General features: G+C 38.5%; 1 protein-coding gene and 1 long non-coding RNA gene across 2 annotated transcripts in view; one reads left to right on the forward strand and one right to left on the reverse strand.

The window, feature by feature from the left end:
• The window catches only part of LOC121954615 (sprouty-related, EVH1 domain-containing protein 2-like), a 30,334-nt gene extending 17,274 nt beyond the window's left edge, over positions 1-13,060 (reverse strand). Inside the window, exon 1 of the mRNA XM_042502245.2 lies at positions 12,488-13,060. Coding sequence (XP_042358179.1) covers positions 12,488-12,513 — 26 coding nt within the window. The 5' untranslated portion in view covers positions 12,514-13,060. The remainder of the gene's footprint in view (positions 1-12,487) is intronic.
• Positions 1-16,724, forward strand: part of LOC148187656 (uncharacterized) — a 159,928-nt gene that overhangs the window by 4,884 nt on the left and 138,320 nt on the right. Inside the window, exon 2 of the long non-coding RNA XR_015778390.1 lies at positions 16,140-16,203. This is a non-coding gene — a long non-coding RNA (uncharacterized LOC148187656). The remainder of the gene's footprint in view (positions 1-16,139; positions 16,204-16,724) is intronic.

The raw sequence follows: 16,724 nt of genomic DNA on the forward strand, positions 1-16,724 counted from the left end.
TCCATCATCAAAAAGCCTATTGGATTTTTCCAATGGATTTTGGAAACACATTTATGATACTTGGGCCAAGTGTATCGGAGAACTGTGGCGATTGACACAAAAACGTGAATGGTCCTACTATGGCGGGATCTGAGGGAGAGAAGCAGCTCTGTATGTAAATGTAAACAGCTCATTCTAGGGAAAGGAAAACACAATTATTCGTAGTTTTAGGTGATTATACACTAAAGAAAAGAGTTATTAATATTATGTTCAAGTTCTGCCAATGGATCCCCCTAAACCCTTCACACTGGACCTTTAAACTGACAGTTATATCATTTATTGCAATTACTTATGGGACAGTGTATTGTTGTGACAGGCCTAGTTGTATTCCTGTGGGCAGTCATAGTTTGTATGTAGATTTTGTGACACTGAAAAAATGTCTAGTGTGAAAATCCACTCTGCTGCTTTTATATCAAAGCACTACAGCGGTTTAACATGACTCAGACACATGTACGACACCATTCACAGACAGAACCACACATCCAGTCTACCCACATACAGAAATAACACCAAATTCTGTGCTATATAAGCACATGTGCTTTAAGATACACGACACCAGCTATCAGCTCTCTGAGATGAACTTGTCACATTTTTGGCCGTCTTGTGACCCGTGTTTAGAGCCCCCGTCTGCCGACAGGCCCTGTAATCTGTGGTTGGAGCACACAGACGGCCACAACCAGCAGCAACGCGCTACTTTAATACACTTGGGAGTGACCACTCATTCTGGCACAAATAAACACACATACATTTGGGAACTGTGAATCTAATTCTGTCCACACTAATGCGGCACGAGGTGCAGATGCTGAAAAAAGGACTGTGACGCCCACCTTAAGAAAGATGGTTGAAACACTATTTATAATCAACTATTTGAGCATAAACAGTCTTTTACTTTATGCACACGTTTTTCCAGACATTACAGATGCCTAATATTTGACCAAAGAAGGAGTGCTGCAGGTGTGTTTTGTATCCACATGATTTTTCTCAAACTGCATTCAGAACCTTTCAAACCCTGAGAAAATTGGCTTGTTTGTTTTTTTAAATGGGGAAAAAAGCAATGAGCAACTTGGCAATAAGTATTACGGAAATTGTAATAAATAAGTAAATTTAGATTTTTTTTTATAAAGACAGGATACAATGTCTAAATATAATTATCTTAATTATATATCTAAAATAAATGTACATGATTATTATTACTTAAAGACATTTTTTAGGTATTTTTTGTTTTGCATTTTTTAAATTATTTATTTATTTTGATTTTTAAAAAAAATATCTTACTTTATTTTATATTTTGTGCTTATTTTATGTATAATTCTTGTACTTCTTACAATTTCTTTTCTTTTTCAAAATTTCTGGGTCATTTCTTTCTAAGTTGCTCATTTCCTTCTTCCCATATTTTTTGTAAGAAATCAAGCCAATTTGGTCAAGGTTTCAAGGGTTTAAAAATGCAAGCACCTTTTACAGTTGGGTAGGATGAGGACCATAAAGTTTGCGTCAGAAGTTGAGTGATGACTCAGATCAGAAGGAAGATTGAGGGGAACTCAGCACCTCACTGATAAGGAAAGAGCCGGCAATTTATGTACCACATCCTCTTCTAATTTGATACAAGCTGCTGCCATCAGGTCGAAGGTTCAGGGTGTGTCTGGCTCCTATTTCTTAAGACCGGCACTGCACTGTAGCTGCTCAACGTCTTTCACTTTTCCACAATACACTGTTGCCCGTTGGTGGTCAGTGTGTTGTGAATGTTTTTTTAATGTGCCTTTAGGCCATGTTTCTGGTTTAGTGCCCGCTGACTTCCTCCCAACCTGACTCACAGTCTACTCCAGCTAGCGTAGGCGGCATTCGATATAACGATACAAAGTTTGAGTTACAGTGCAGTGAGCATCGTGACAATCACTCACAGCACTAAATTCAACAAACTGGTATGCAAACATGCCAATAATTTCATTGAGCAAACTGCAGCCACAGATGTAAAACAGTATAGACAGGTTGTCCTGCTAACATGTTCAATAGTGCTCTTTTTCTAGGGAGTAAAAGATACTTCTAGCTCTATACAAGTCAGCGCAATTACTTTGTGTACTATTTTAAGGCAAATTTTATATTTGCAATTTCAGTCTGCACAATTTGAGGGTTAATGGAAATCCACTTAAAGACTTTGAAGGTGTGTTATTTGATTCAGGCAGGCATAGCATTTGCTCTGTGAATGACATGCAACCAATTCTATATTACACAAACTCGTAACAGAGGTCCCCTCTATTTCTGCATTTCATTCAGTTAGTGCAGCAGTACTGTGTTTGAAGCAACCATTCTGTGCTGTCTATTTCTATGCCCGCTCCACACCTTGCAAACAAGTCTGCATTATAATGCAGGAAATGAGCTGTGGGTGGAGTGCACACCTGTAGATTCGCTGCCAAGCCGCATTAGTGCACCGTCAATGAACTCTCGAGTTCAATTTGTTAAATTTATTTGTCTGTAAGCCACATTCTGCACGCATTTACTTGAAAATACCACCAAATTAGAGCTGGAACAAATAACTTTTATACACACATTCTTTTAGAGTGCTACTTAGTGAGCTGGAGCTTGCAAATACCTGACATGGTCTGTGTCTAACAATATTGCAATAAAACAGTAAAGGGGGCTGGGGAGCAGGCTGGTTATCAGGTCTGGAATCCAGCTCATGTGTGACAGATAAAAGGGCCAGTGAGGGCAGCCCAGCCATGTGTGATAAGGGCGGCTATACTTCCTCTGATAAGGAATGACTGGCCGCACCTCTGCCTGATCAACAGAACCACACACACACGCACAGGGTCCGCCTCTGTAGAGCTTCACACACACACACACACACACACACACACACACACAAACCACATGCCCCATCTGCAGCGATCAGGAAGTGAGTCAAAGGTACCACAGTCAGGATTATTTGATTATTGGTTTGTACTTCTGATGCACTGATCAGTGTTTTACAGCTGGCACTCCTGTACGGGGTCAACAGCAGTGTCACAGTTACAGTGCAGAAACTTATAGTCGTGTGAATTTTGTTTATCAAGTGAGAATACCAAAAAAGAACCAGCTATGTTCTAGTTATAGCGACTCAAATGTGAAGATTTAGACAATTTTCTCTGGTTCAAATCATTAATTTCATGTCTCTGGATTTTTTGTCTGTTGTTCATACTTTTTTAACACGTGTAAGGCCTTTCTTGATCTTTTTGACCTTTAATTGACAAAATAATTTATTAAATAAGTTAAATATTACTATGAATTTTCTAAACCCCCATTTTATAATCCCCTGTTAAAAAAAGTCCAGCACTTCCTACAAACAGTATAGTTTAAAGAAACACCTATGAATTGATGGATTTGAGGTTAAAAATCACAACTTTGTATATACAGCATGTGCTATATATGCATTAGAATTATTCATTATTGCAGATTTTTTTTAGTTGGTGCTGGACCACATAAAAATTGCAGTTATATGGAGTTTTTTGGGGGGTTTTCAATGTATTTCTGATTTAAATGGGTTGCTAGGAAGAAAAAAAAGATGAGAAACTAATCGGCCAAAAGTGTGTATGATGGGATATTGGATATATAAGTATAAGTATATATACAAGTAGGATTTTTATATACTACACAAAGAACTACAAATACGTATGATGTCTTGTGCACACTTTTGTTACGTTTTAGAAACAACACGAGGAATTGAAGATCATTTCTTAAATTTCATTTTCATTCATGTTTTCATTTCACTGTGAGGCTGTATAGGACAGAAACAGAGAGAGTGGTGGGGTGAAGCGAGTTCATTCACAACTATTGACCCTGAAGGTTCCCGAGGGGAAGTTTGATCGGCTTTCTGTCAATCAGCTGCAGATAAATGGAACGCTCCCATGTCGATCTGGGCAGCACAAGACTCGGGCCGCTAGTGTGAACGAGTGTGTCTGAGAGTTCACTAATATTCAGGAGCGGTAACTAGGGCTGGGTATTGATTGAAAAATTATAATACCAGTACCAATAGTAGTATCCTCAAAGTGATACCAAAATAAATACATTTCGTTTTTTAGTATAATGTTAAAGGACATATGCTGCAGTGGTTAAATCAAATACTTACATTGATTGGCTGCGAGCAAAACCATACAAATAGTAAGTTTTTCTTGATTGGGGTACAAAAAGGATGGAGTGCACGATATATTGTTTGACTTTCATAAAGTTTCAATACTGCTTGGTGCTTGGTTATTTCGATTGATAGCCTTAATGGTATCAAATACCAATAACCAGTCATAGCATCATCTGATAACTCCCCAACCTCAACTGACGAATCACGATACAAGTTCAGACCTAATTCATGATTATCTGTCTCTTTGGGAGCAATATAATGTCAGTGCAGTTAATCATTTTAAAATGGATGAGTCAGATAGTAAGTCTGCATTATAGAAAAACATGTTTTAAGTGGTTATTAATCAAAAATTGGGAGCAAACTAGAGCTTCAAGGTCACACTGAATCAAGTCTAATTTATCGTGGGACTCCAAAGCATTGTTAGTGTATCCTATATCGTCAAAGCATTGGGATACAGCGAAATGTTGGGTTGAAAAACAACTATGTGCAAACGTTTAGGGCCCTCTTGTTCTGCGTGTTATCCAACAGGCTGTAACTACCCCGAAAGGAAGCAACCATCCCTGAGGCAACTCTGCAACTCAGCTAATTGCTTCTAAACCTCTTACAAGCAAATGAAAAGCCAACCAAGACCCTCTATAATGCCTCATATCCTCTTATACTGTGTTAGGCTCACTGCTTTGGGTCAAATGTAAGCGTTGAGGGGGCTCTCTAATACTCTCCACATCGTGTGATCGGAATTCGTCAAAATGTCAACCTTGGTGTGTTTGATCAGGTAGTGTTCGTTTACATAAACTGTCAGACGTCAATGGTTTATCTTGTAATTGAACGGCCTGTGGTCCAGCTCCAGGGCACCACACCAACTGAAAAAGATTTGCATAATGAACACAAGGAAGTCTGTTCTCTGAGGGCTTCCCTAGTCTAAATATGCTGGTATATTTACCACTACACATGATGGGCTGCAACGCTTCCTGATGCTATTTGTGGTTAGTTTGAAATGAGCCTGCAGGCTGCCTCTATTATGCGCTGAATAGTTTCATGTAAACATGAAAACATTCATTTTCAAAGAGGCATCCGGCTGAAATAACCTAAAATGACAGTGCATTAAATTTGAAAATGAGAGAACTGTCTAAGAGTGGGGAAACTTTTGGTGTAGATCACCAAAGAAGCCGTAAGAGTGACTAAACATAAACCGAGACAGGGGAGGACCGATTTGTATGCAACTGAAATTAACTATAGTCTGCACAGCAAAATAGTTTTAGACACGGGTGGCAAAGTCACAAACCGAACTTGATGAACGGTAAATGTCATGTGGAGAAAATCAGCGTTGGTGGGAGAAAAATTAGAAAAGCTGTTGCTGCAATTTTCTCAGATATTGGACAGAAAAACAGAGCACACAACGTACAGTGTGGTATTTGTCTACATAGGAACACACATTACATGCCATAAACTGTACTGTAACTGCTGACCTACAGTATGTGAACGATCCTACAATGTCAAGTAAGTATAAATCTGAACTGGCTACCAAAAAAAAAGTTCATCGAGTTCATTCACTGAAGAGCTGATAACAATCTTCAGTAACCAGCATAGTGGATTGTTGTATACTTGGTGTGACAAGAGGAGAGAAAAACACACTGAAGTGAATAAAAACTCAGCTATTATAATCTTGGTCATCCAGTAAGCTGATGAGCTGAGATTAGTTAAAAAAAAACAAAAAAAAAAAACAGGCAAACAATCCGGGTCCATTGTTTGGTCTCCAGATATAAACAGCTCGGGCCATTATATAAAGGCTCCGGATAGCAACCAGTGATGAGCTGCTCTGTAAAACACAGGAAACACTGTGAACAAGGATCTGTTCCACATGATATGTGTGTGTGTGTGTGTGTGTGTGTGTGTGTGTGTGTGTGTGTGTGTGTGTGTGTGTGTGTGTGTGTGTGTGTGTGTGTGTGTGTGTGTGTGTGTGTGTGGAGGGGGAGTACAGAGAGTGAGAGACAAAAAATGCAAAGAAGGTTCATTTGTGGACATGGAGTATGTAACCATATTTGCTTTGTGTGTGTGTTTTATGTTACCTGTGGATCCATATATATCATTGCATTGTATATTCATCTACACTTTGGGACACTGTCTCTGTAGATAGATAATACTGGCCTATTTTGTAGCTTGCTTGTCATGATAAAAGCTGCTAAAAAGCCCCCCGGGGTCTTTGCTCTCACACTTTCTCAATCTCTAGGACTATCTGTCTCTTTCCACGTCTTCTTTCTACAGTATATGCAAATATCGTATACATAAAGCACATGTTAGCTAGCCGCAAATAGGTCTAAATACACTACCCCTGTCTTTCCACAGTCGTCTTTCTACAGTACATGCAAATGTCGTATACTTAAAGCACATTAGCTGGAAATAGAACATATTTGCACAGTCTAAAACATCAACAGGAAATGTCAGGTTTCATGATCAAACTCTCAGAACTGTTACAGAAAAGATTTTTATACACCACTGAGCAGCCTCAACAGACCAGAATTACACTGCAGCTCCAACACATGCTGCATCTGATGTTGGGGCCAAGTCCAAATTTTTGAGTACAAGATAAAACCCAGCCCTGTTTTGCCCATATTGTGATCACTCTCACCGCATACATGCACAACAAGCAGATGAATGCGACACATTCGGGCTTGCTTTTGTATTGTGGGGAATGTGAGAAATCACTTTAGCAAAATAAGGGTAGGGGTGTAAAAAAATATGGATACACCTGAGTATCATGATATTGTGTTTTGCAACTCTGCATAGATTTTTGGAAACGCGATTGATGTTTAATTGATAGTTTACATGCAAGGATTTGTGGCCGTGATTCATTTTGTGTTTAATGCTGTGTTCCATTTACTTTGGAAGTCAGAGCTGGGAATGACGTCAGACCCGAGTTGAGCTCATTCCAGTGCAACAAGTCGGAAAACCAAGATGTTGTTAGTAATACCAGTTCTAGCCAGGTTAGGCTTTGTTAGCACTACCATTAAAAAACAGCTCATTACGTATTTTGCACATCGGCTACAAACCACATACTGTATAATATAAACACTGTGGCAACATGTCCACAGATAGTTGGATTGTGCTGTTTGTTCGACTGAACTGCTAATCACTGCGACAGAAGTCACTAGTGCAATTATCTTCATGTGCAATTAATGTACATATTTTCTTATATACAGTATGTATATATATATTTTTCATGGGCCGTTTTTGTTGGCACATTGGTATTTTATTTTATTTATGCTACTGTTTTCATACTTGGCACTGTGTTTTTTATTATCGAACATTTTAATATTTTTATATTTGTAATTATTTTTTTACCATAGTATTATTCTTTCGCTGCTTATACTTCTTCGCACCTTGTAGCTGCTGTAACATTGTGAATTTCCCCACTGTGGGACTAATAAAGGATTGTCTTAATCTTAATCTTAATCTCAATAGATACTATATTACTCCAGTTTTCATGGGCGTTGATGCACAGAGCAGCCATGTTGAATTTTGAGCTTTGGGTTGGTGAGGTTCCCCTGACATTTCAAGTCAGAAGTATGACCTTGGGGGCTGTTCAAGTTGTATTTTCCGACGGGGAACTTGTGCAAATGGAACGCACCATTAACCCGAGGCTATTACATCCTTAAGTGTTGTGATCAGGCAGCAACTTCCAAGACTGCAAAAGAGGCCAACACAGAAATGCCAAAAAAGTAACTGCAGTTCTCTGAGTGGCCACTAGAGGCTGGCTCCAGAGGCAAGTCAATCCCAAACGGCCCCCATATTAAAATGCCAAACTTAACGGCAGAAATAAACATGTTTACAGCCTGGTACAAAAAACAGGTTTGGTCTGTATCGCTAATTTCCCTGTTCATGACAACTGTAAGGGGGGTAGAATTTTATATAACTCAACTATTTATGTTTTATTTAGGCTTAAAGGTGTGCATAATTAAGTGCAGGCCGTTTTGAGTGACAGGCTGCCTGCTGGTAGTTTCCTCGGCTCTTAGTCAGATCCACACCTCCAAAAAAACCCAAACAAGGGAGCAACTGCAGAAATGGCAATTCTGAGCTTCAAAACATGAATCCACAAACTAACGGATGACACTGTGGTAGCTAGGTCCATTATTTTTACACTCGATGATTGTAAAGTACCTTTTAGTTGAAAGAGGGTAGTTAGGTGCAAGGCTATCAAAAAACAGCGTACATGAGGATAAAGGTAACGCCCGCTCATTTACTCCATGCCACACAAGTTTAAGGACAACTTTTCATCCTGCTTGGATCAGTTCATCAGGTGAAAAAAACAAACAAACAAAAAACAATCTGAAAAAGATCGAAACATTGTCTTTAATAAACTTGTGTGGCACGGAGTAAGTGTGCAGGCGTTATCCTTTTATGTAAAGTATCTTCAGCCTTTTGACTCTTGCACTCCAATGTATCAACACATCACGAGCATAGACACAAAGAACTCGTCAACAAAACAAGCAGGCACAAAGCTCGCAACCCCTGCATTGACAATTTTCCTAAAATTTGACTTTTAAAAAATCTATATAGCCCAATATATATAATTTTGCTTACAGTGCATTGAAACGTCACCCCTGTATCATAATTAGTATCATATCGCCAGATTTTCTGCCTGAAAGGAAAGTGGGTACAACAGGAAAATGAAATTAGATTTGACACACAAAGTTTTATAACAGTGTCAGAGGTATCAATGGCTGAATTATTCCTTCAAATAAATGTGCCACTGTTACATAATTTCGTGATGCAGCTCAGAGTTATAAAGTGATACATTTTCTCTGTGACCGAGAGCAGTGTTGAATTAAAACCACTGATAACTGCTGGTGGAGAAACCTCTTCTCCGGGATCTACGATTTATTACAAGTCATTCTGCCAATTATGCATTGTGTCTGTGAAACCCCACACCTGCCAAGTTTATTATAGTCTCAATATCAAATGCTGCTAACGTAGAGAAATATATATGTGAGGAACAGAACAGTCCTGCTGAGGGAACATGCAGACCTGCTAACTCCTCACTGCTGTGTTTGCCAGTTGATGAGTGCTTTTTGTTCAGGGATGGATTATATTTCGTTGCTACGTTGACCTTAGCTGAATGTCAGCGGGCATCTCCTGTCCAATACTGACTGCGCACATGCTGACCCTGCAGCAGTACACACCAGATCAATGCATCCTCTGCTCGTGTTGTGACTCCACGGGTGTGTGTATATGTGTGTAAGAGAGATGTTGTACTTCTATAAAAGGTAATAAATGTCTTCAGAAGGACAGGGCAAAGAGACACATCCTCCAACTGAGGACCTGATGGCTGAGGTTATAGTTTAGCTCAGGACATGTAGTCATCAAAAGGCCATTGCAGACATTAGGGACGTGTGTGCGCGCCCGTAATCACATTGCCTGCTGATAACAAAACTGACACAACAAATCTGATTAGTCCACTGAGCGAGTGAAGCATTCAGATCTTTATAGAAAAAAATTAAGTAAACATTTCAAAAAGTTAGCGAGGTTGTGAAATATTTAGCCTATGACACATGACACAGGATGCATAATCGCAGGAAAAGCTACACTGCTGCACCTTTTATCATTATACAAAAGGTATAAAGGTGTGTCTTTTTCGGACCCGGTCTTAATCACATTTATTTCTGATAAGAACACAACAGCACAAAAAAACAGCAGATAACTGCACAATGATTCAGTTCCTTCCGGTAATAAGACAATAAACGCTTTCGTATGACGCTGCTTAGTGCACCCAAGGATAGCTTACATTTGTAGAAAGATACCGTTGAAATTTATGGTACAATGCAAAATGACTAACGATAAATAAACAGACTAATCGCTGTGTGCCTCTGCGACCATGACACAGTTGAACAACAGTACACCAAACTTTTTTTTTTTTTTTACAATTTAACTGTTAGCTGACTGAGCTAAGTGACATGACACAGGAGGCAGCAGGCCTACGAGGAGTGAGTCTGTAAAATACATTCACATTTAGAAATGAATACACTGACTGCAGATCTGCAGCTATTGGAAGTTTTAGGTCTGCCTGGTCTGGATATAAAGAGTTATATGTGTTAGCATCAGCATTAATTAAAATGTATTTCCACTGTGGCATTTATTTGCAGAAGAGTAAATATTTAAGGGTAAACAGGTTTGATTTATACAGTAGCCCAAATTAACTGTTGTCTGATCAATATGGATAGGAAATAGGGTTGCAGTGGTATAATGTGTAACTATATACCATGGTATTAAAATTGATTGTTATCATATAGTGTACGTTTGCGTGTCTATGGTATTTAAAAAAAACAACACTGCCTGTCAGACTTTTCACACGTGCTTCCATAAACATGTAGTGTAATACCATGAATTAATCTAATATTGTTGCAACCCTGATTAGAAATGCTTTTGAATAAGATTAGAATAAAAAATTAATCTTTCAGAAATAAGATTAACAAGGATCAATGACATACATTTCCCCATTTCAACTTTATGACTGTCACACAGAAAATCTTAGTTTTCTTGAAATTGATGAAACTTTAAACAAAGGTCTTAGGTTTTGTTTAAATAATAACACTTTTACACAGTTTAAGTCTGGTTTTGTTAGAATAACGACACTTTTATACTGTTTTAATGTTAACAAACTTGTTTGACGGATCCATGGGAAGATTTGATTTGTTTTTTTTTTTTTTTTTACAAACCAAATTCTTAAAAAATACATAATCAGTGGGCCAAAAAGCGTTTTGTTACCGGAAGTCAATCAACCGTCACGTTGTGGGCGTGGCCCATGCACACCACAGCACGAGAGAGGAATCACACATATAAATTCAATGTAAATTCAACTGTGTATTTAGAAATACATGAGGCATTAAGATATCAGGGAGAAAAAAAATGGTCGATTATAAAGTTTCAGACAAAACAAGACACATAAAAGAGTGAATTCAGGTCGGTTCAAAGGTGGCTGCAGCCGGTTGGTGCCTCTCATTATCGTCTGCCAACACATGACAGGCACACACTATAGGTTTCCTTTCAACTGTCCCTGTCTGTCCGCGGGACTGTGGACAGACAGTCGGTGTAGCTGGCTTCGTGCAGCACAGTGCGACCAACAGGCATGAATGGGGACGCGCTGAAGGTTAGAGGGCTTTTATGAATGAGCGGCGTCACGCAGCAGCGCAACATCCCCGACGGTGCCCTTCGCCCTTCCACCCCGCCGACAGAGATCTGCAAGGCAGGCAGTCCTACCGCGGAGTCACACAGAGACAGCAGATATCGACATGAAGTTGTTTAAACTGGGAGCCAATCATTTAAATGGTTAAAGGGATTGTTTTGGCAACCTCTGCATGCCAACATTTAAAAAACACCCTTATAACCCGCCTGGTGGTGTGTAACAATAACACGCACATAAAGGCTATAAGCGCTCCGACACCTGCCAGAATTAAACGTGCGCTAATTCAGATTAAGCCGCAGATCATTCTCGGTAAAGCTAATTTTAAGCTCCAAGCGCTTTCCATATAGGCCAGGTCTGAGGGCCTACACATTGCACGGCTCTATATTAGCTTCATTTCGCAACAGCGCGAGTCTGTCTGTGTGTCAGACACGAGCCACGAAGCTCGATCCGAAGAGACACAGACGCGTATTTTTTCAGGACAAGCCGTCGTTTACAATCGGTATTTTTTATGAATGGAGCGCGGTAGGCTATGCAAATGAGGGCGATTGAGAAAGAGATGGCGGATGAGGCATATCGGATATCTCATATCCTGTGAGACTTCCCCCTTCGGTTGGAAGCAAACACACAGATGTGGCCAAATAACGAAGCGAAATTGGCTCTGTAAACGCCGTCGGTGTCTTTCTTTTTTCATTATTATTTACCGAACAGCGCACAAACAAGAGGTGCGTGAGCTCGCTCGCTTGTTTGTGTGTTTATTAAGGTATAACTTCGGGGCGTGTTTGAGTTTCTAAGTTACGCTGCAACAGGGCCTGCTCTCTCGCTTCAGATCCTTTCAGAAAATGTTTCCGATCCACCCACGCTTATTCCCCTCCTCCTCCTACTCCTCTTCTTTCTCTCTTGCCTTCTCGAGACTAGTCTACAACCAAGGTGGGGGCCCCAAAAAAAGCCCTCTTCCACAGCACTGTCAATGCATTAACTCCGCAGCAGCATCGAGCACCACATTTCATCGAGTTATCCAAATAAAATAAATGCAAAACACACAAAAAACAAGCATTATGAGAGGAGTTTTACGCTGCACATTCCTCCAAGTTGCGCGAATCATCTCCAACTTGTAAGCGCAGGGAGAAAGCGAGAAAAGAGACACGGATAGAGAGAGCTTTACTTACTCGTTTGGGTGTGTTTCTTCTATCATTTTCTCGTTTCACCTCAGGTAATGTACCGCGGCGGTTGCATACTTTTCGCTCGTCATTCTTTCACCTCCGATTCTGTCTCCAATTCCGCATAAATCCCCCCTGCGCCTTTGTGCGAGTGTCGGCTCTTTGCCTTTCGACTGGCTGATCCTCCGTCTTCTTTTCCTCCAGAGAAGCCGCACACTTTCTCCTGGATCGCTAATGCGCCCTTTCCTATAACTTTAACACCCCATCGCCTTCAGAAGGTTGCCCGTACACACAATTTTAGTAGCCGAATCCAGCTCTTCTCTTCTCTTCGTCCCCCCCTCTCCCTCCCTCCCTCACCACACTCCCCAAACACACACACGCACGCACGCACGCACACACGGACACACACAAGGCACACACTCCGCTTTTAAGTCCGAAGGCGCATGTTTTCACCGACGACTCCGGTTCCAGTTGTGCGTAAAAAGCGCGTCGTCGCTGTTGTTACCGAGGGGTGGCCCCGCTAGAGCCCCATCTCTCTCTACTCCATGTTGGATTGCAGGCAGCCCGAGTAGCTCCAGCGACGCCGGGGGAGGGAGGAGGGAGAGAGAGGGGGAGGAGGAGGAGCGGGAGGAGGAGGCGGAGGGGGAGGGGGGTACAGGGCGGAAGCGGTGACGTCGGTCTACATTTTGGTGGAGGGCCCACGATGGCTGCAAGATGTAGGGGCCCTTGATAAATGACCCCCCCCCCCTTTTTCCCCTATCCGGATCCTTGATTTCAAATCCGGTCATGTCACCTTTGTTCTCAAGTGGAAGTCTTTAAAGTTCCGATTGGGATTTTATAGATAGTCCATAGGAAAATAAATAACCACAGATTTTAAATCTAGTTACTACAGGTATATACACATGAGTATTCAGTTCATTTACTTAAGTAAAGGCAGTACTAATACCATCCTGTGAAAATACTCTGTTACAAGTGAAAGTCCTGCAATAAAAATGCTTACTTAAGTAAAAGTATGATCAGGAAAATGTATTTAAAGAGAGAAAAGTAAAACTACCTAATGCAAAAAAAAAGAAAAAATGAAAATGAAAATAAATGAAATAAAAAATAATATAATACATAAAAATAAATAAAAATAATAAATAAAAGTTAAATTATAAAAATAAAAAATCACACACCAAAACTCAGATTATTTCTTATTTATTATTATTTGAAAAAACAACAAAACACCCCACCCCACTTCGAAACTCAGTAATATTTATGATAATAAAAAACACACACCCAAACTCCATATTGTTGAAAAGAAAATTAAAGTAACACCATCCCAAACACTGAATTATTTAAATCAGTCAATAAATAAATAACACCCAAAAGCTCATTTTTTTTAAACAATAGAAAAACACTCCACAGATCTCAAAATAAAAAAGTGAAAGAAAAAAAATCACCCAAATAAATGTTCATCATAATAGTATTAATTTTCTATCAGTCAGCTTACTGATTAATCAACTGCTTCTTTCAGTTGTACTAGCATAAACTTTTTGGTCATTTATTTATAACAAAACATATTTTATAAACTATTTTGAATTTTATTTTTTATGCAAAGTACACTTTGTAAAGTATCTAAAGCTGCGTGATATATGTAGTGGTGACAGAAGTACAATATTCCCTCTAAAATTTAGTAGAGTAAAAGTATACTATGGTATGACAAGAAAATACTCAAGCAAAGTACAAGTACCTCAAATTTGTACTTAAGTACAAAACTTGAGTAAAGGTACTTAGTTACGTTCCACTACTGCATATGTTTGTTACATGGTTATCTTCATCTATTTACTCATAAAACACCAGATTAAATTATAATTTCATTAAATAACCAGAAAAAAACAGCAAAGTTTACTGTTCTCATTCTCCAAAATGCACGTCTGATGAAAAAAAAGAGATTAAAGGGATTTCCTGGTTAATCTCGTTAACTTTTTAACCAGCATATCTGTGAGAGCCTCTCAGGTAATCCACAGCAGCTCTGTGTAATCTCGTATTGCCTTTGTTGAGTAAACTAGTCCGCGGATCAGTCTTTTTTAACACCTATTGATCTCCTAAAGTGTGAGGAAGTTAGATGATTAGCCACTTTTGTTTTCACTTGAGTGCTGCCAGATTTGTGTTCCTGCACTGAACAGTTGCCAGCATTGTTTTCAGGATCATGCCTGAGAGAAACACCAACACGCTTCAGTTTAAAACTGTGGTCATGTAGCGCCCTCAGGTGGTAATTTACACACCTTACATGTCCGTAGTAAAAGTTTAGAAAGCATGTTAGTACTCCTATAATAATGATAATAACAACAACAACAACAACAATAATAATAATAATACTAACTATTATTACAACAATTATTATTATTATTATTATTATTATTATTATTGAATGAATAAAATATAAAAGCAACACCAGTATTATTACTTTTAAAACACTGCTTTTTTAAAATTATTGTATCATGTTCTATCGATACAATTGGTGTATATACCAATGAAATTGAAAAGGACAAGACAATAACTATATACATATAGTACAGATTTAACATGCAACAATGACATTAAAGAAACAGTATTTAAAGCTTTATAAATATCTACTGTTTACATTGCTTTACTATTCTTTAATCCGTATAAATGTGCATTCCTGTTTTCAGTTGTATGTGTGGCATCGTTTTAGTCATTTTGCATTTGTAAATGTAGAAGTTTCCATATAAATAAATATAGAAAGAGGTTAACAAGAACTTTTTTTTAATGCACTCGACATTATTCTCATCATAAAAATATATAATGTCTTTTCTTTCAAAATGAATTAAAGAACCAATCATCATCTTAAAGAAATATTGTCAGTTTATTCAAAATAACTGTATACATAGAAAAGAGCGATAGCTTCAAATTCATAATTACAGATTACACATTTTCCAGCAATATCATCTCTTTTTATGTTGCAATAATTGTATTCAATACTTCATATATTATATTAAATATCTTTTGACCGTCAGAGCTTATTGTTTACACACAGTTACCCAGGCATTGTTTATTAGACATTAAAATAAGAAAATACAGTAGAGGAAAGTTCACATTGTGATTGTGGCCTCTTGATCAGTGGCACAATTGTTGTCTTAAGTTTTGATTTGCATCTTTGGCAGTTTGAATCTTTTTGAATGACCGCATTGTCACATTTTGCTTTGGGTATTTATGGAACAATTACATCAAAAGTAAATAAAAAGCTAATGTAAAAAATTAACAAAAATTAAAAAAAAATTGAATCAAAAATACAGTTTATCAACAAAAAACATAAAAGGGGCTTCATTTTTTGCACTAACTGTTGTAGAATCACTTTATTTATTAAAATAAAACCCTGCTGTTTGTTAATTGTTAAGTTTCCACAATAGATTCATTGATTGTTAGGATTTGAAACTGGCCCCACTCATGTGCTCTCACTGTTTTTTTTCTTGCATGTGCATAATGAGTATATTATGTGCCATTACTGAAGTTACATGTTGAGGATTTGGGGGTATGAAGGTGTTTTAAACGATTTTTGCTCTCAATAGGAGGTGCCATCATGTAAACCTGTATATCAGTATTGTGACGATTCCCTCAAAACTACACGTGGCTTATACTGTTTAATTTTTGTCTGCAGAAACATTTGGAGGATGCTCGGCCCTTTCCAAGGATCAGGATGTTGGAGCACAACTTTGACACAGGTGATAATGCCCAAACTTGCTTTAAATGACTTTTAATGTAAAATCATTTTCCTCCTTGCAAACTGCAGCTGCGATCAGGGTGACTCGGACTCTAAGACATTCACATCATCAACTGTATAAGACAGAAATTTTTTTGTAATTTGAGAAATTCACCCTCAGCAGTCATATGAAGTGTAGAGTGCCACCATGTGGTTTAAACGTGGAAATTCAGAATATAGTCTGTTGTAGCTGAAGACCCATTCAAAGGAAAATATTGTGCTCACACTGCTAACCTGTATTAGTGTAGATGCAGAGAAACAGATAAACATTAATATGCATGTGCATCACTGCATCATCAGTTGTATTAGTATGTACCAAAAATAAAACCAAACGTTTTTGTGATGAAAAGGATAGTTTCACTATCTCATGTGAACCTTCAGCGGTAAACTGTCAATTTATTATAACTCTGACAGTTTATTTAAAAATAAAAATTAAATTAAAAATACATATATTCAGAAAAGACACATTTCACTTTACTGCAT

This window comes from Plectropomus leopardus, chromosome 13, assembly GCF_026936395.1.
Source record: "Plectropomus leopardus strain MGB_pleo_1.0 chromosome 13, ASM2693639v1, whole genome shotgun sequence".
NCBI lineage: Eukaryota > Metazoa > Chordata > Actinopteri > Perciformes > Serranidae > Plectropomus > Plectropomus leopardus.